The 21,196-nt window shown below is 41.6% G+C and overlaps 1 protein-coding gene and 1 long non-coding RNA gene across 2 annotated transcripts in view; one reads left to right on the forward strand and one right to left on the reverse strand.

Annotated features, from left to right (window-relative positions):
• The first annotated feature begins 6,415 nt into the window (after window positions 1–6,415).
• LOC105353610 (hemicentin-1-like) overlaps window positions 6,416–21,196 on the forward strand; it is a 703,897-nt gene continuing 689,116 nt past the window's right edge. The window contains exon 1 of the mRNA XM_023950035.1: window positions 6,416–6,501. Coding sequence (XP_023805803.1) covers window positions 6,477–6,501 — 25 coding nt within the window. The 5' untranslated portion in view covers window positions 6,416–6,476. The remainder of the gene's footprint in view (window positions 6,502–21,196) is intronic.
• LOC110015698 lies at window positions 8,813–11,386 on the reverse strand. Its single transcript, XR_002872332.1, has 3 exons — window positions 11,092–11,386; window positions 9,876–10,033; window positions 8,813–9,544 (listed from the first exon to the last, which is right to left on the reverse strand). It is a non-coding gene; the product is annotated as an uncharacterized LOC110015698 (long non-coding RNA).

Below are 21,196 nucleotides of genomic sequence, written 5' to 3' on the forward strand. Positions count from 1 at the left end.
GTGCTCTCCCCGCGCAGGGAGAGGGATCCCTGAGCTTTCTGGCAAGCCCAGAAACCGGGGATCATATTACACCTGAGCCGGGGGTGTCTGTGTCCCTGCGGGGTGGGTTCTGGTCCTTGCCGCCGGGTGCTGGGCCTCGCCGATTTCCATCTGTGGCCGAGCCTGGTCGGGCCATGTCTACAACAACCCTTGTGGGCCCCCCCTTCTCTCTGGGGTGCCCCTCTCGTGGGCGGGGGCGGCTGGCCCCTGTCTTGCACCTTTCTGGACCATCTGTGGCCCTGGTGGGTGGCTGCCTGGAGCGCGGAGCAGGTCTCCCTTGGGGGGTCCTGGCTCGTACCTGGGTTTGGGGCTGGGGGATGCCCAGAACTCCTGGGTGGTGATGGGGTGCTCGTCTGGGGCTGTGGGTGCCCTTCTCGGGTGGGGCCCTGCGTTGGGCTCTTCCGGCGTGGCGGGGGGGCTGCTCTCCTGGTTGGGGTGGGGCGGCACTCTCTTTCCCCCCCATGCCTCCCTGCTCTCTGGGGGCCTCACGGCGGTCCTGCTGGCCATGGCCTGGGTGGCGGTTGTTCTCTGGCTGCTTGCTGCCGCAGCTCTCGGGTCGCGGTGGGCGGGGCCAATCTCAGCGATTTGAAGCCTTCTGTTCACATCGATGATTCAAATTATTATTTGACAGTTAAGTACAGAAGAAATTTGTTGAAAAACCTTTTCTAAAGTACTTTTATTTGTGAAACAAATGCTTGAGCCTGTAAAACGGTTTTTTCTTTCTTTTCAATGTATAATAGAGAATTTAATTGTATAATAATTGTTTAAAAAAAAAGGTTTCTACTTCACGGATTTTGCCTTTCACGGGTTCTTTTTGGAACGTAACCCCCGAGAAAAACAAGGGTTTACTGTATAACATTTGAGTGTGTGTGTGGACTGGCCCCGCCCCTTTGAGATTTGTATTCTCTCTGTACCTTACCGTAATGATAAACATCCAGTAGCTTGTTACTTTATGATGCTTCATGGTTTTACCCCCCCTTCCCCCCCTCCTATCCCCCTCTTTCTAACATCCCTCTCTCTTCTCCCCTTCTTTCCTTTTCCGTCCGGTCCAACACAAAAGAATTTCAAAAATAATTAAAATGAATAAAGTCTGGCCTCGATTACAAAAGGGGTTTATTCAGACATACCTCTAGTTTGTCAAAAGATTCATAACCCCTGTTGTAAAACTAAAATATGTCCAACACAAGAGGCCTTCAGCTCTCATCTGTCTGCCCAGCTGTTGGACAGGACAAGTTAAGAAAAAAGAAAAAAATCAAATAAAAAAATCAGAGAAGCCAAACAAAAGTAGCAGTGCGCCTCTGCTGCCCCTAAATCCAAACAAAAATTGGTCAAAACACAATTCATAAAGTGTAAAAACAGGAAGAGGCTAAGACCAAACAAACTGATCACCTGAGCAGTGAGGAGACACACATCCACACCTTAAGCTCACTGGGGCGTAGAGGGGAGCTCCGGATGCCAGAGCTCTTTTCTTTTTTTAGCTAAAGAACACAATTTGTTTAGGACAACCTAAAGCAGATTCATAGACGGCACCGCGACACTTACCAGGAAGCACAGAGGGATAGCCACCAGGAAATGGGCGGGGTTTGAGCACCAGACAACAAGTGCTCAAGTGATGGGCCAAACCATTTTTAACTGCTTCCAGGAAGTCAGGGGGATTGCCTGCAGCTGTGCTGCATCATCCTGCTACACTAAGTTCAATTTGTCATTGTATGAATGTATAACTGATGATTGTAATGTTGTGTATTGTTCTTATTTTATTGTTTAAAATAAACCATTTAAAAAACAATCAAATGTTTTGAGTTCAGTTTCCTGTTTTATTTTGAAAGGTTCCTATTATGTTGTTTCAAGTTTTGCTTCTGGTCCCCATCTGCCATTATTGTTTCCATTGTGTCTCGTCTGTTCTGTGTATTTAAGTCCTGTCTTTCCCTTCAACCCTGTGCTGCTTCATAGGTTAATGTTTCCCTGTTTCTAGTAGTTCCAGTGTATTTTGAGTTTTCCTAGCTTGCTCAGCAGTGGTTTTTGGTTTTGTTAGTCTGTTTTACTTTATCAAAGATCCTGTTTCCCCTGGAACCCTCTGCCTCCTCCTCCTCATCGCCTTTCGTAACAACAGCAGAACTAGTCTAGAAAAACAAGGTTGCCCGGACTTAGTTTTCCAAGCTGATAACAAGTTGGCCTCTTATCCTGGAGGGTTTTCTCAATTCTGTGTAAGGTGGGGGGTATATACTAGTCTCAGATTTGGCTGCTGAAGTCCTGCAGATTCTTCCTCATTGTTGGACAATGCTCCGCCTGGATTTGGCAATCCCCATCCCAACAGATCTAAGAACATTTGATCTGATACAGCAACGTTTTGAAATACCAATATAACAATTTTTGATCCGTGGACTTGGATCAGGGAATTTGGTAATCCGGATCACTTTAATCCTGATCCAAAGATGTGAAATTCTAGGGCAAAAAGATGATTCTGATCCCAGTTCAGTGCAGGATCTGAGACTGATCAATCAGCCTCAGATCTTTTTGGTGTTCTTTTTCATGTGTTTATGAACATGTTTATCCAGATCCATAGTTTCAAACTCCAGGGTCTTTATGATTTTCAGTATCAGAGCGACAGATCCATTAAGGTGAGAGGAGATTTTTTCAGAACAGGAACAATTCTGGAGGCCTTCAAGCTGCATTTGATTGGACAAACTCTGTGCTTTTCTCACCGTCCTGCTAAACCGAGGAGGGAAACAAAAAGTTACCGTTCACAGCCACAAGCATGAGACTGTTTGCTGTGTCTTCAAAAAAAAAGTCTGAAGTCTGAAGAAAAGAAGAGAAATGAAACAAAAAATAAACCGTCTCAGAAACAGGAAGTCGTCTCTTGTTGCTCACGTCAGTCCACTGTCACATTACTGATGGTTCATGTACTTTCAGTTTGTAGATGAGAAATGTTCTTCAGACAAAGTGATTGTTTTTATTAGAGTCTCAAAAAAGTTGGCTTCAGGATTTGAGTAATGGGAGTTTTTATTTTTCAGAAAACTTTGATGATGAACAAACTTTTTAGTGTTTTGTTTTTCCTGATCCATGTTTGGATTTTAACCAGAGGAGGTGAGTAAAACTAAAATCTGTTTGATTTCTTGTTCTGGCTAAGTCTTTATCTCAACTCACCTTTTTTCTGCAAAGGTAATCTAACAAAGTAAACGTTGTTAAAAAACATTTAGATTCTTTACAAATGTTTGCCTCAAATCTGTGTGACAGAAAAACAAGGATCCATAAAGCCAAGTTCAGGTCAGAGAAGATAAAACTCTGCTGTGGACTAAATATCACTAGAGTCGTGTTTTTCAAAATATTTTGAGACAAGGTACACTTTTTCCTTAACAAAAGTCCTACTCCACAACAGCAACCAAAAATAAAAAAGAGAAACTCTGTGGTCTGTATTGATGTATAGTCCTTTCACGATCTCACGTGTATTTTTTTGTAATAATTGAGGCGCCAAAAAATTTAAGTTGCAGCTACTTTTCCAAAAGGTTGCAATACTTTTTTACTAAATTAGTGGAACTTTTGCCCAGGTAGTTGTTTTTACCCTCCATTTTATTGCAATTGACTCTGTGAATTCAAAAGGGGCCGAAGCCCAAGAGGTTTGTTTTTCCAGGAAATTAATTTATTTACATCACATAAAGGGAGGCTACACAAAATGATTAATACTTTACCCAGATTTAGCACCAGTTCATGGCTTACAAATGCTATAATACAGAGCACCTCACTTTTATCATTTCAGAGGACTAGCAAACTAAAGTCTCTGGATTTGGCCCCTTCTTGAATTAAACAGGGGAGCTGCCATATTGGATAACTAGTGCTGCCATCTATGGGATAAAGCTAAACCCATGCAAGAGAGGCCCAAGTCCAGAACTTTGTACGTAACCCTTGTTCTATCCTAGGCACTTTAACATTGAGAGTTGGGTCATCTAGACCCACTAGACAGTGCGCTGAACCTTTTGTCTTCAATGATTTGTGATCTTCACTGGTGTCCATGGTTTACATGAAATCTTTCCACCTTTAGCCACCTTTGTTATGGTAGGGGAAACACGTCAATGGAAGGGGGTGGTCATCTAAGATAGCACGAGATAATGCATTGTAAATGTCAAGCATAGTCAATACATTACAACGGACATGGGACTTTTTTGCACATAATCAAATAGCTTTTTCCTTGAAGACCATAGAATATCTCTATTTTGAAAAATTGTGGACTTGGGCCCCTTTTGAACCAACCGATTCAATTTAATATAAACCTCACAGAAACCAAATAAATTGACATTTTCTAAACAGCATTTTTTTCAAGGAATAAAAGTTTGGTTGCGTAAAACCAAGTTTTTAGGGCCATTAAATAAAAAACTTTGATTACGACTTTAAAATCCTAAATTAACGAGAAAAAAACAACATTTGTCTGTTTTTATTGGAGCCATGTTCGAAGAGCAAAGATAAGGAGTATTTTGTGAAGCTTTATTTCCAGATATGGTTATAAAACAAAGACATTCTGAACCTTTTGGCGACTCAGAAAATCAGATTATTGTTAGTGTAATCAGCCTTTTGGGGTTCGGTGTCGGTAAAGCGGTGCTAGGACCTGGGGCCTCATTTATAAAACTTTGCGTAGGATTTGCGTCAGAAGTGGCGTACGGATGAAACATAGGACGTGCATACGCACAGAAATATTCGGATTTATAAAACCGTGCGCATGCACATCCTACGCATCTTTCCCTTAATAAATCACAACTGATTCTAAATACAGCGCTGTTTTTGCGGCTTCATGACACGCCCATAGTTGCCCATAAATAGTCTGCGAAACGCCCACAAATGAATATTCATGGCTTGCGAAACCATGGCAAACACGGAGAGAAAATCAAAAAAATGTAACTTCACTCAATTTGAAGTAGAAGTTATCGTTGGCGAGGTTGAAAAGAGCAGAAAAGTGTTGTTTGGAGGGCACAGTGTGGACATTACTAATGCCTAAAAGGCACGTGAGTGGCAAACAGTGGCAGACGCCGTAAATGCTGTAGCCTCACAACCTCGGACCGTGGCCGAAATAAAAAAGAAATGGTCGGACATCAAAGTTGAGGCAAAAACAAAATACGCGCTAACGCTCCATCGGGGGGGGGGGACACACCGGAGCGCCAGATGCACCGGGTGACGCGTGGTTCCTCCGAGTGCTCCTCTGTAACGCCGGGCCCAAAAGCCCGCAGAGGTCCAACAGGACGGCTCGATGAAGTCTGAACCGGCTCATAAGCCACTCGTCCTCGTTTGCCAGCAAGTCTCCTTGCTGTCTAAAGATGCGTTCACTCCGAATTCTTCCATTTGCCACATCTTCTAAGAGCGCAAGATCAGCCATTGTGCGTCATTACGCATTGTGATGGGGCATTTTATTTCCCTCCATTTAATTACATCTGACAAGCTACAGATGTCGGTAATAATCGACGTGGAAATGGGAAATTGATCAGCGCAAATGTAATTTCTTGTTGCTTTCTGAATGATTGAGACATACGCCATACATTGTTTTATCAAAAATAAAACAAACCAAAGGCATATGCATGGATACCATAATTCCATATCTAATGAAGAAACTTTTTAATTTGAAAACAACTTTCCCCAGTGGACAATTAGTACATCTGTCCGTCCGTCCGCGCGCCCGCACCTATATCTGCTCCGCCAGACGGACACATTAACGAGAATATCAGTTTTGTACATTATTTCATTCTGTTAACTATAATATTTATGAGGAGGAATTGCACAACATGCCAATATTGCAGAACATATTTCACTTTTCTTTTTGCAAATATGTGTTCATTTGAATTTCTGTTGTAATTTGCGTTTGTTTTTTTTGTTTGTTTCACTGCTGATCGATCAAACGGGTGTTCGTGTAGGCGGTTAATTGTCAGACTTGCTTTGTGAAGTCTTCATGTTATTTCTGAGAGGCAGTATTGTCATTTTCACTTTCACGTGTTTCTTCCATCTACCAACGGTGTCGCCGTTTCTCATTTCACCCGTTTTTGTGCGTACGCCTGGGTCAGAGCTTGCGTGGAGGACCGCACATTTTCCCGTCAAGTTTGCTTTTTATAAATCTCAACTATTGCGTAGAGAGTGGCGTACGCCTTCTTTTGTGCGTACGCAACGTTTATAAATGAGGCCCCTGGTCTTGAAGACCAACAAAATATGACAGACCCAGGAGTAAGAGAACTTCAGAGTTTATTTGAGGACCAGAGCAGGCAGGATGATGGCTGAAACTTGACACCAGAGGGCGCTGAGGCAGACTTGTGGGTGATTAGGAATAAGAGGAGGGAGGGAACAGAGCAGAGTCCAGAGTTCAGAGAGGGGGTGGGACGCCGGTCTTGGAATGAGGAAGTCCGTGAACACAGAGTTTGTAGAAGAGGAATGTCTTACTGCTTGGTATCTTGAGGTAGGAATTGGCGATGTGGAAAGTGAGATCACAGGCAGGTAAGTTGATTATTGAAAACTTGGAATCACGGGTAGAGTAGAGAGGCTGGGATATCGGCAGGCAGGCAGGCGGCTGAAGGTCTGAGAGCTTGAGAACGTGGAGCAAAGAGCCAGGCTTCCAGACAGGCTGAAGACTGTAAACGTAAAGCATGAGAAAGCTGGGAATCAGGCAGAATACTTGATGTTCCGGCAGTGAGTGCAGCTGCATGGCAGTAATAAATACTCAGGCGAACAGGTGGAGTAAATCAGAGGCGACGAGCAGCCGATGGAGGGCGAGGCGGCTGCTGTCATGACAAGCAGAGTTTTACATGTAAATAAGGAGCTCAGAGACACGTTTGGGTGTAGAGGACCAGTACTTTATTCTGTCCTTTAAGTCCATTTGTCCCATTTCATGTCAGGAACCTGTCATGAACCTGTCATCTGCAGAAGACCAAAGTGAAAGAAAAACCGTGTTACATTCGTCCCCTCCTCCAGATGAAACGTCCCGTTTCAACATTAAACAAAAAGAGGAATGAAAATAGTCTGTTATATTAGCATTAGAATGTGAGTCTCCTCAGAAGGAAGCATCACACATACTTAGAGATCTTGTCTTTGGTGGAGGAAGAAAGGATTAATGTGGACAGCTGCAGGGACACTGATGTCTTCATCAACGGACTGCAGAGATCCTGCAAGCCCCCTGTTATGTGGTGACCATTTCTTGTCTTTTTAGTTTCTTTATTCCAGCTCCAGGTTTCCCAGCCTGCCCCAGAAGGACCTGATTGAGAAGGGTTTTTAAAGGCCCTTTATTGGCTCCTCCCTTCCCACTTTTCCCATGGCTGGCAGCCACACTAGCAGGATGACTCATGCTTGTCACAGCAGCCTTTTTCCCTCCCCAGATATTTGTTGTTAGTGTTTCCACATTAAAAATAAACATGGGTGCTTTGCACTGTAAGCCCTTGGTTGTGCCATTTATGTTGCACCCACTGAGCCTGGATGTAACACCCCATCAATAAATGGAGGTGTTACATCCAGGCAGCAAGCAACTCCCAGAAAGCCCAGCGCACACTTCCTGAATGCTGCACACGTCATTCAAAAATGAGGAAAAACGATAAAAAATGACTAGAAAGTAGTCAAATTATCTGTCCATGCAGCAAGTAATTTTTACTTGACAAAAATTCTTGAAATAAAACATCAAAATCTAAAAACAAGAAATTCCCAATCCCCAGCTGAGGACAAAGGACTCTTAACGACCCGAAACCATGTAGGCTACACTGTAAACCCGAATAAGTTCAGTGAACTCAAAATTTTTGAGGAAACAGATTACATAATAATTTTTAAGTTGACTTACTTAAAAAGTATAAGTTATTTGAACTTAAAATCTTTGAGTTGAATAAAATAAAACAATTTAACTAAAATTAAACTATAACTTTTTATTTAACTAACTTAAAGATTCTTACTTTACTGAACTAGAATATTTTGTTTTTATTGAACCTTAATACATTAGTTAATTAACTAAAAAACTTTAATATATCTCAACTCAAAATTAATCATTTGAAGTCTAAACTAGTCTTATTTGTCCTTCTTAGTCACGGCCATTTTTACAAAAGAAAAACTGAGGCAGAATTGTAATTGCAAGTTTATTTTTAAACCACCTTACACAAGTACATTTGAACAACTTGTGGTACTACAAAAAGGTAAAACAAAGCACAATTTGTGTTAAGAAAAAGTGCACAAGCCATAAAAAATAAATAAATCAGTCTTCAAGAAAAGCAAAAAATGAGCACTAATCTTTTTTACACCATTTCCTTATACAACTTCATAAAAAAAGAGCATTCTTACATTTCAAGAAAAGCAAAAATTGTTTATCAGCCTTTTTTTTTTTTATACTTTTCCCACATAAAACAGTATTTTCTTAGGCTGCCATTTCCCTATAAACATTAGCGCTCAAAAAAATACCCATTTAGGAAATTTGCCTACCACAAGCTCATCTTCCACCACAACTGCTGTACTGAGCGGACAGAAATGCACTGAACTTGTATTGTTGTTGCTGACGGTCAGAATGCCAACAGAGGTGCAGCTGATGTCTGGCTTTGGTGACTCTAATCTGCAAAGGAAAAGATACAGTGTAGTATTAAAGAGAGAGAATTGATCACTTGAGGGAAGAAAACTTTATGCAAAAACTACAACCTGAAATTGACATTTTAAGAGAAGGTCAGAAATTACACATCAGGAAAATTATTAAAATTGATTTAAATTAATGATTTCAAGGATTGTAGTCAAAGCAATAAAAAAATTACACATATTTATCAAACTCATTACAGAAATGATGAAATGCATTGATTAAAAAGACAGAAAATAAAACAAAAACGTCAATTAAATCACATTTGCTTAATTCAATACAGTGATCTTTAACTAAAGTCATGTAGAGCTTGATTTATTGCTTGAAAAGGATCTGGAAGAACAGAGCTTATATAATACAAGATCAAATGGAATCAAAATAAGACTATTTGTAAGAGTCCTCATGATTCCATAAGGCACTGTACAATAAAAAATATGACATCTGAAAACAGGATCACATTTACACACATCACATCCCTGCCATTAGACCCTTTTACACAGTTAGTAAAAACTCCTTTATAAAAATAAAATAAAAAAAAACTCCTCCCCAGGACGGACAGGCGATGTACCAGAACTCTTTGAGAAGAATTACATTTTCTAGCTCAACAACTGCATTTTTTAAGTCCAGCAGATTGGCGTCATCCAGATGAAATAGGGGACGGCTGTGGGCCCAAGACGAGTCAGAGGCGAGGTCCACGGTCAGGTACAGGAGCACAGATGAGCTGGAGTGCAATATTTTAGGAGACTATGTGCTCTGCCACATAATATTGCTTTGGCATGACTTTATGGTTAAGTTGTATTACCCACACAGCTGGAGTATTAACCAGCATATCCATCATAAAGTACTTACATTCCAAACTTTGAAGAACTGTGGGTCCTCCTCACGTTTGTATATGGGAAGCCAGTACAGGACAGGAGTACCTTTGACATCAGCAGTCTGCTCTTGCTGCACAGAGACAAAGACAAATTAATATGGCAAACATATTTCAAATGACTGCACCCTTTGGTCTGGCTCAGTTCAGTTCATCTAGTCTTTTTAATAATCTTAAAATTGTACAGTTATTTCAAAAAATACACCAAACATAAGATGACATTAAATTCATATTTACAAATGCATTGGGATCAACATTGATGTTTTTTTCTCCAGTGAAGTAAACATTTACACTCATTCACTGAATTAGAAACGCTCAGTGATTAATATAAACCGATCCAAGTCAGCCCCTTCTTTTAGCTATACTAATGCATAATGTTGATCATGCCATGCAGTTACACCTCACCTGTTTATCATAGAGGTGCAGAAAGTCGCATAGAGCCTTCCGGTTCGTGCTGCCTTCTTTCTCAACAAGATCAGCATCCTCTGCGTCTGTCTGTCCAGGTCAAAATAAAACGGTTTTCGCAGGTTGACATTTGTGATGCGATGAAACTCAGCTCACATCTACAAAATTTTTTTTTAAAATGTTAAACACATTTTAAAGCTTTTTCAAGCTACTGGTAGCTTGGAAAAACCGCTGCATTTCACAATAGCCTCAATACTCTGTCCACAATATGTAATCTATGATTTATATTAATATTTTTTAAATACTTGTGCATTAGCTAGAATGACATAGAGGATGTTTTAGGAAGAGACAAAAAAGTTATTTTAAAATATTTGACATTGTGAAACACAAATCACAACCAAACCAGTGGCCAAAATACAGTTTTTGAGTCTTAAGCAAACTTTATGATACATTTAGTATTTTAACTCGAGCCCAATTCAGGACAAAGTTATAACTGCTACATAACATTAAGGTAGCTTAGAAATTTTTACTTATTTATAATTAATTTCATTTTTCAATAAGGTCAAATGTTCTCCATAGCCGGAGGATTCGTGGGACTGGGAGCTGCTCGTGTCTTAAATATTGCAGCCATGTTATTTACAATCAAAACTTACCTTCGCTCTTATTTTTCAAACGCACCGCCGGTTCACTAAAGAAGATACGAGAACATGTTAGCGTAAGGCAGCTAGCTTAGCCCACATTTGCATTTATTAGGTTACTACGTGAAATACAAGTTACACAAAAAAATAACGATTACCAAATCACAGAGCCTATGGTAAAAAGTAGTAGAAAAAAAAGGCAATTCCCACCGAGTCGTATAATATGTGGCTGTGGCAGCCGCTCTGCCAGAGCTAGCTAGCGGTTAGCTAGTAGTAACGGTTAGCTAGTAACGGTTAGATAATTTAAAATGTGCGCCAACCAACTCGGTAAAAGTAAAACTTGAAACTTTGCCCCAACAACTTCTTTTAACCACAAGCAATAATTCTCTGATGACATGATACTGCAAAACATACATAATTGTTTAATTCAGAACAAATATTCGAAGATACATACAAACTCATGGAGCACGTCATGAATACAAAGGATATACTTGAAGGAACATCAAAAGAAGCAACAAATATATAATACAGAGGCGAAAGTCATAAAATATAATAAAAAATAAAATAATACGACTTACCTAGACGTATGTGCGTTATCAACTTGGGCCAGCTGACACTCGCATCAGACCTCCGCCATCTTGAAGACTTCTGTGGCTGAGTTCACGTTCATGGGCGTACGTTACGACGTCATCACGTCTCATTACTCATAAGTTTTGACTCCAAGGTTTCATTTACTCAAAATGTTTTAGTCCAATAAACATATAACTGTGGCAAAAGTTCAATCGGCTTATAGGTTTTAAGCTGACTCAACTTGTTTGTTACTTTTGAGTTCAGTGATTATAAAACTTTTGAGCTCATTGGACTATTCGGGTTTACAGTGTAAGTTGACAATACCATCCAGTTTCAGGTCTGACTCCTCCCCCATGAGCGCATATATACCAGCTCTTCGACCAGCTATTTCAGAATTGAGAAAAGCCTCTTGGATAAGAGGTGAAACTAACTTTTAAAACCAAGTCCAGATGACAGCCCCTAAACCTACTACAATGGAACCAACCTGGATGAATGAGAGTCTTCATAGACATGCTTGGGGGAAAAAGGTTTAAAAAGCTAAATCCTAGATAGAATAACTTAAAACTGGGTATTATACATCCCCAAAATATTTTTTTTTACTAGTTCAAAGCACATGGTAATTAAAATATGATCTTACAACAAGTTGGCCCATCTTAATAAATCCTCAAAGCTTAAAACTGTCATGATGTGTATGACGAGACAGACCCAGATGCTGGAACCCGGAAGTAAACTCAAACTAGGAATTATTTTAACAGATTTCTTTCTCTTCCAGAAATGACTTAAGAGAAAGTTTTTTAGCAAGGATAGTAGCTTCTTGAATTCTTGCCGCTGGGTCCTTAAGGCGGCATCGAGCTGGATGTTGACATAGGTGTTCGTGACCGGATGGATACTAGGCAGGAGTATGAATTGGGCAGCCTCGGAAAAACGATTGATGATGGTTAGGATGATGGTGTTACCTTGCGAGGGCAGAAAACCAGTGATGAAGTCCATAGCTAGGTGGGACCATGGACGATTAAGGACAACGGTTGTAGCAGACCAGCGGGTGGAGAGTTCGAGGATTTGGAGCGGGCATAGATGTTGCAGGCCGGGGAGCCGGTTCAGCTCGTGCTGGTTTGCGGCGCCTTCCGTCCGTGAAACCAGGGTTCAAATCCGGGCTGCTCCCTGTTCCCTTCTCTACCTCTGTGCCGGTCCCAAGCCCGGTTGCTTTGAGAAGGTTGCGTCAGGAAGGGCATCCGGCGTAAAACATTGCCAAGTTTACCATGCGACTTGTTCGCTGTGGCGACCCCTGATGGGAGAAGCCGAAAGAGGAAGAGAATAGATGTTGCAGGCCGAGATAAATTATCGAACATCGTGCTCCATAGCTGGCTAGAAGAACCTGCGCCTAATGAGATTAAGGGTTCTTTGGACACCTCTGTGACAGGACATACGGGATGCGTATGCGTAAGGCTAGGACGTCTTGATGGAGTGATGAAGGGACAGACAAAATATTTTTAGGAGCAGGAGGGTGATTGAGCTCCTCACCTTGATCTTTTAGAATCCGTGTCTCTAGGGCTCAGGTGAGATTTCCTATGATGCACGTAGAAGGGATGATGGGGGTAGTGTCCTGGGGCCAGTTGTTTAAAGGTAAGCTGATCGTATTTTGGTGATCGGATTGGATCAAATCTTGAAAATGGGTTGTTCAAAAGGGATAGAAGGAATCTGAAATCAGATTAGATCACAGAATCCAATCCTAGTTCTAATCTGGATCAAACCTTCAGTTTGTGTTGTTCAAAACTTGTCAGTAGGATTTGGATAACTTTGATCCAAAAAAACTGGATTATCCTGATCCCAACAGGGGGTAGGATTTAAAGGTGGATTCCAGGAGGGAAACGTAGAAAAACTTTAAAATTGGTAAAATAATACATTTGTTTCATTTAGTGTTTATACTTTTATTTATAAAAGTTGTTATATTATATAACAGTGATGAAGTAGATATAGTAGACATTGGCTACCAATTAAGCTATTAAGTAAAGTAAAAACAATGAAATATGAAATAATCCCCGAAACAGATTTCAATAACAAACAAAAATAATATATTCAATTCATCACCGTATATTAATTTCAAAGTAAAAATCATCAAAGATGAGCCTGTAGAAAATAATGTCTAACAATTGCATCCCTTACTATACGTCCACTCATTCTGAGAGAATGCCAGAGGTTGGTCTGGTTCTTCAAATGGCTCAGGTGCATCATAAACATCATGACAGAGAGGGACATTGCGCCTGGTAGCCAAGTAACTACTTGGTAGAAAGTCCCAGATGCATAAAAGCGCAGACCAATGAGGACCTGTTGTTCCACAGACTGACTGTGACTCCTTCAGGTTCTCTGTTGATGTTTTGGCCTGACTAGGTCTACAATGTACTTAATATCAGCATTCCCAAAGCGAATGCGAGCATACAGTTCTTCAGTGGTGTACTGCTCCAGTGGTTGAGCACGCTCAACATACACCCTTTGACAGTATCCTCTTCCACCAAAACGATGGTAGCGATGGACAATACCTGCCATGTCAGTGCCTCTCTCTAAGTCCTCTGAGAAAGGCTGAATATAAGACGGCTGTCAATTTCCCACACACCAATTGGCTGACGTGCTGTGGTTTGTGTTCAGTTAAATCAATCATGCCCCTGGCCTATAAATACTATGTTCACTGCAACAGATGAGGTGGAACCATGGACTCAAAAGGACCTAATTTCACTGTTGCAGAAACCCATGCACTGCTGGAGGGTGTTAAGTGCCATTATGTCTCAATAGTAGGAAGCTCTGTTGCGGGTGGAATGGTGACTAACAAAAGGAAGAAAGACATTTGGGTTGAAATCACCCAGAATGTGAATGCAATGGGGTCTGGCCAGAAGAGGACCTTGGAGCAAATGAAATTTAGATGGAAGAATCTGAGGGCCAGAACAACAAAGGACCTTGCTGAAGCCAAAAAACCCCAAACAGGCAACAAACCCTTTAAAAAAGGTGAATACACAGATGTGGTTCTGGACATTATTGGAGGTGAGAACTCTAAAGCTCTGCACGGGATTCAAGGTGTTGTAGGGGATGGTGAGCCTACGATTGTAGAGGAAAGTGAGCCTGTTTCTCCTAATGCAGAGGAAACATTCATTCTGGATCTCAGCCCTATTATTGAAATTCAACCTGGACCCTCACTGGTAGAGCCAGCAGTCACAGGAGCTCAGAAAAGACGCTTGAAGCATCCTTTGCCGAAAAATAATGATGATGCCTATGAATTACTTCTAAAACGAGAGACTGAAAGAGCAGCAGCACAGATACTCCTGGCAGAGGAACAAATCAAGCTGACCAAACTGCAGCAAACCAAAGCAGAACTGCAGATCCGCCTCCTAAAAGCAGAGCTTGGAAATGCTGGTCTCTCCTCCTCAGATAAAAAAAACTCCCTAAACATTCTTTATTTTGTTAACTATTGGACATTTAGCCATTTTATTTAAGACGTTTTCAAAATATCCACAATGTATTTGTTAATATATATCTGTTTTTTGTATTTTTTGTGACTCAGATGAGGACTTCCATTCATAATTTCTTTTATGACCCATAAAAGAAATTATGAATGGAAGTGGATGTTTGTTATTTTTGTGTTTTGTCTCAGAATAACAAACTCTTACAGTGACCCCATTTTGGCTCTTCTACCTGTTCTTTACATAGCTGGTAGCCCATGTTGTGATATGTTATCCCATTTAGAGCACAGGTAATCTGGATTCGGTAATCTTGAAAACTGTGTATCTGGATCAGGGTGATCCAATCCAATGTTGGTTTGAAAAACCGGCATAAAAGTAAGACGGATTACCTGATCCTGCATAGGAAAAAATGTGATTTCCAAATCCGGATCATTTTGATCCAGATTAAACTTTTTGAACAACCGGCCCCTGGTTATCACTGGTACTGAATTTGCGAAAAAGGGCAGGATTTTTTTCAAAGTTAAAGTGTGCCGTGGCTCAGAAAAGGTTGAAAAACACTGCTTTAGGACATTAAGGAGAGCCTCACTGGCACTTCCAAGCCATTTTGGTGGTGGAGTTGGTGAAGGGAAGAGTGATGGGAGTGCATTGATGAGAGCAACAGTGAAATCCACTAAGAAAGAGACAAAATAAATAACTGAGTGCTTTGGACACAAATGAAACATGTTCTGAAAAACAAAACAGGAACTTACCTCCACGTATATCTAATGGAAAACGGGGTTTCAAAACCGTCTTCCACACTCCAAACCGAACTTTTGCAAAAAAAGTCCTTCCACCTTCCCTTCATTTTATCTATGTACTTTAGGTTAGCACCACACACATACGGCGCAGCTCATCCATGGCCTTAGTAAAATAAATAAATCAATGGTGCTCAATTCATTTAATCCACTATTGACCTTAAATACACAGCAATCATAGGCAACAAAAACAAATCCAATTAAAATGAGGTAAGAAACTTACATTTTTAACTTCTTTGAAGCATGGACATGCCTCAAACATTTTTTAGGCTTTCCTCATAGAACATCCACGCAGATTTGCAACCATACTGGTAATTGTGTTTCTCACATGCCTGCAACAAAGCTCCTTAGACAAACTGCAGCCCTTTTCCTTCCCTTTGAGAAGCAACGTAAAGTACTGACTGCCCACCATTTCCAGCTCTGAATCTGTGTACACGACATACTCTGGTGGGTCTGGCATTTTTATTGTCTTGTCTGTAGATATGGTAGTTGAATTTTAATGTTGGCATGGTGATACAGCTGTAGTTGCAGGGATGGCATCACTTTCATAAGATTTTGCCCAGATTTCTTTTTTACTGCTATACCTTTTGACGGATGAAATCCCAGAGCTGCTCTCTTCTGAAAAGGTTTTCTGATCCAGAAAATCAATCCTTCAAGTCCTCCCGGGTGAGACATAGCAAGGCTTCCTCATCAGCATCGGCAGCTATTAATCCAAAATTAAACATTCCATTTAAACAACATTTCTCTCCCATCCACAGAAACAACTATAGCCTCACTACCATCATAGAGTGCAATTACCCCACATGCTTCCTGTCAGAGATTTTGTAGATTGTCATCCAGTAGGAACTTTGATTGGTTAAAATTATTCTGATCTTTATTTCAGTCAGACAACTCTTGCAGTAAGAAATATTTATTTGACATACTTAATTTTCCACATTCTTTAAGTTGGCATTCACATCTTTTCGTTTGGCATAAGGCTCCGTTCAATTCCATGAGAAATTTCCATAAAACTTTCGGGTAACAAAACCCCCAACACTAAAATCATCCAGAAGAAGAAAAATGTGAATGTATAATCAGTGTGTAATAAAATGGGGTGTGTTTTTCGGCAGCATTCCATTTTCATTTCACAGTATGACTGCTATGTGTGACCCGGCACCATTGACCATTGGGCCGCCCCCGTTCGAGTACAGCGCCACGAAGGGAACATGCTATCTGTTGGATCTGCTATGTGTGACCCGGCACCATTGACCATTTGGGCCGCCCCCGTTTGAGTACAGTGCCACGAAGGGAACAGGCTAACTAGTGGATCTGCTATGTGTGACCCGGCACAATTGACCGTTGGGCCGCCCCCGTTCGAGTACAGTGCCACGAAGGGAACATGCTATCTAGTGGATTTGCTATGCGTGACCCGGCACCATTGACCGTTGGGCCGCCCCCGTTCGAGTACAGCGCCACGAAGGGAACATGCTATCTAGTGGATCTGCTATGTGTGACCCGGCACCATTGACCGTTGGGCTGCCCCGTTCGAGTACAGCGCCACGAAGGGAACATGCTATCTAGTGGATCTGCTATGTGTGACCCGGCATCATTGACCGTAGGGTTGCTCCCGTTTGTGGAAACCACTAGGGGAACATACTATCTGAAAGAGAGAGGGAAAGAAATAAAAGGGGAGCCAACATAAAATTACTCATACCTGATCTTAGAACGTAAGCTCACTTCTGCAAAGCGCTGTGTGGAACTATAATTTAAACCGCCAAACAACCCGTATGATACACTAACTTAACATCCAATCCAAAGCTTCCGATGGCGTATTATGACATGCTTAACAGCCATTATTCAAACTTCTATAAAACTAAGAACAAGCTTGATGGCCATAAACTTCTTCCATTTTGGCAAATATATATACACGAGCTTAAGTAAAATCCATTATTTCGAAGCTCCCAACGAACGAGCTTAATAGCCATAATTTTCTCCATTTGGCATACCAATTATAAGCGCTCAAGGAACATCCATTTAATTGAGGTTCCATCCAAATATTAAGAACGAGTTCAACGCCCATAATTACTATGCTTCATTGGCATACTACAAACAAATGAGCTTAAGAACCAAATTCGAGCTCTGCGCATACTATGATACAACTTAGAACAACCTAAATTTTGAGGCTTCCACCTGGCTATAATTTTCTTTTAACATCTATAATCGAAGAATTTACATTCATTCTGCTGTTGACATTGATTAATTAATTCAGTCAGAAGTGTCATTGGTATGCAGAGGAGGTCCACCGCCCCGTCACTTTCAGTGCAGCAATAGGTACGTCGAGCAGTCATCGTTGCAGCACCAGATCAAGGAATGCATGGGTGACATCATTTCCTGGAAACGGAGAAGCTGATCGGGGCGTAGGGGTTCGCAGGCTCAGGATGCGAGGCATAGATAAAACAAAGCAGTATTAGTCTTGACAAAACATACAAATAACCCAGAAACTGATCAGTTTCAAAATGATTGAGAGAAATTAAATAACAGTGCTTTTAAAGAACAAATCTGAGAAAGTGAAATTTAGTAGATAGTTAAGGCAAAGACCCATTGTGGATTTATCGCAACCTAGAAACCACCATAATTACAAATTCCAACAGTGAAATGATAGTGAAATATATAACCTGCACGAAATCTTTACACCAATTTTTTATATACTCCAATGATAAGAAAAGTAACCTTTGACAGTTTCAGAGGGACGCACCTTCAGGAGGCCATCGAGGAGTAGGTGATGGGAAGAGTAGCCAAGGAGATTGGTAGATGAGGAAGGTCAACATCCCACGTAGCAAAGGATTACAGCTCGGCTGGATTTGATATTAGTTGTTCTCAAATTGGTGGACAACAAAGTACAGACTATTAGCCAAGGGCGTCTGGATACTGCAAAAGAGAACTTGAGAGCCATGAGGGATCATAGGTTTTGATAGTATTTTTGCTAGACTGAACCTTAAGCATTTAGAGGCGGAGTATAACAAGCCTCTAAATGGGAATGCATCTAGCAGAGTGTCATCTGCTTAAACAAGGCAGATAGAAGACTGGCTTGTGGAGACAAGATTTAACTCTTGAACTAAGCTAGAGAGCGCAAGTGATATATTTCCTACGGTCAGGGTAGAAATTGCTCAAGGTGTTATTTAAACATTAACCAAGTCAACCGATGACACAATACTATCATTCACTATTGAAACAGCCTTAATATAATCTCCAAGGATTAAATAACCGGACGACCCCTTAAAAACCATCAGAGCTGTGGATTCTGGCGGCCGGACAAACACAAACTACTCTTCTTAAATCCTTTTCCCCCAAACCAGAAGGCGCAGACTCAGAAGAACAAGTGGAGGGAGCCTGAAGACACGACAGTCATCACAAAACCACTCCAAGCATAGAGAGGGAAAGATCAAACGCAAAACACGAAAATCCAGAACAGGAACACGGGGCCCAGGATCGAACTACCCAGAGCACAAGATGAACGGATGACCATAGGACCAAAGGCACAGCAAATGTCAGGTGGCCCAATCATTGACAAATCATATTCAACCAAAAATTGAATAAACAACATGCTGCACAAAAGCTAGAGATGACATAATGGGGAGAGACAAGCATCAATAAACGACCCAGATCCATAGAAGAAAAATAAATCTGGACGGGTGGAGGACCATACATTATAGACAACGTGGAAACCCAGATTCGAAAATAACGTTTTTTTCCACAGAGATTCAAAAGACCAGGGATACAGAGGAAAGTTGGCCACCAAGAAATCATCAATAACTCGCAAAATGAAGGGCACCCATCGCCTACAAATATCCAGTACAGGGCTTCTGATAATAAAGTCGATATTATGAGGACTGTCACGACAGCGGAAAGGTAAACCGACACGTCGAGCGCCAACTGAATGCCAAGAGACGCCACTGAGAGGCATAGAGGCAGAACAGTGAGTCCATCAGTGATAATAGTCATCCTCAGCCTTATATCGTTTTCGGAGGAAAATCGTGCAGACAGCATGGGGAGCTGAAGAAAATATATACCAATCCTGAAGGCGCATGGGGAACCAGGCCACAGATGCCCAGGGGATGAACTGCGAGGCGCTAACAGGTCCAGATCAAGTCACGTCAACCTGAACACTTCCTAGGGGCCACCCTCAGTGGCGGCTTTGAAAACGATGCCCCGGAAGAATCCATCACCTAGCCCCCACAAACCTCCAAACCAAACCAGAGAGAGAATAACAAATTAACTGTCCAGCCAAGAAAACAAGGCCGCGACGAGACTAACACACTCACTAATGCGGTCGACGCAAGTCCCTGAAGCCAGGGCAGGACCCACTGGGGTACACAGAGCAGGGGAAAAACAGGCAGAGCAGAAACAGATGCAGAAGGTGCGGGGGCAACGAACAACGATCGCTGAGTGAATAAAATGAGCGATAGACGCTGCATAAGAGAGACCAATCATGGGGAAAATGTCCACTGAGCAGAGATGGGTCCAAGAGACACTGATTCACATTCTGACTAACCAGCAGCTACAACAACGAAGAAAATAAACAGAAGAAGCGCCATAATAATAAAGCCAGCATCGAATCAAAGATAGTCAAGATTCACACTCAGCTCCCAAAGAACAAACAGCAACAGAAAAAAAATTGCTAAAAGCCACAAAAAAAAAAAAAAATTCAGCCAGCATGAGAAACCTGTCCAAACGAGGACCGCCAGCCTTCACAACCACAGAAAAGACCCTACAACCCCTGAAACAACAACCGGACGACGCAGAACTACGCAGCAGAAAAGGAATCAGAAGTGAATCATGAAGGACCAGGAGACAAAACTACAATTTCCAGGGTCCTTAGGGGCGTGACGTCACCGAAGTAAACAGGAAGCAAGAACGCAGCCTTAAAAAACTACACGGGAAAGAACCGTATGCCGCTCACCGTAGAAATTCGGCCGACCACGGCAGACGAGAAGACCCGGACTGCTCCTGATCGGGGGCCACGGACATCCCGAACATCGCGGAAAGCACACCCCCTGCAGATGCACGCTACCGCGGCGGAACGAACGCGCTGTGCGCCGTCAGCCGCCCGCTGATCGCCGCAAAAGGAGAGCAGACGCGGCGAAACGAAAACCCCAAATCAGAAAAATGGGGATCATCCATCCGAAGGACGGGGGGAACACAGCAAGACGCCGAAAGAGAAGGAGACGCTTGGGCACGGAGACTGGCGAAGAATGAGCGCTGAAGGTAAGAAAGAGAATGAACAACTGCGCACCTGGGCTTAAATAGGACGCTGAGCAGGTGAGTTATTTGACTGAACCGCCCTAGGGTATTTACCTGTAAAACACTGCAGCGAGGATCTGCCCGAAATACGATAAATCATCATTAAAATTGTTCCTAATAGCAATAGAAAAAAAAGTAAACTGAATAATTTCTTAAACTTATATTGCATGTGTGTGTCTTTAAATAAAGTTATTGGAACTTTTTTAAAATAACTCTAGCCTTAGAACTCTGCTTACTTGCGCTTGCTCATTGTTGCAGATTCCTTAAAGCTCCGTTCTTTCATAAAATTTTTTAAATAGGATAATTTTTTCCTGCAAATATTTATTGTAAATTGTGTTAAACTGGTAGGTTTCGATTTATGTTTTCATCACCATTTTTCTTTCCGTTCACACCAGGCTTGAAAATGCACATTTAATTTTTTGTTCCGATTCTTGCACAAAACGCACTGGGATCGTGCAAGTGGGAATTTTAAACTTGCTGAACTTTGACCAACCGGCAACTTGGATTTGGCAGTGACGTCTGTGGTTTTTCAAGTGATCATCCTTACAAAAAATTGATCATAGAGGACAAATTAATTGCATTTTGTGCCC

This window comes from Oryzias latipes, chromosome 20, assembly GCF_002234675.1.
Source record: "Oryzias latipes chromosome 20, ASM223467v1".
Taxonomy (NCBI): Eukaryota; Metazoa; Chordata; class Actinopteri; order Beloniformes; family Adrianichthyidae; genus Oryzias; species Oryzias latipes.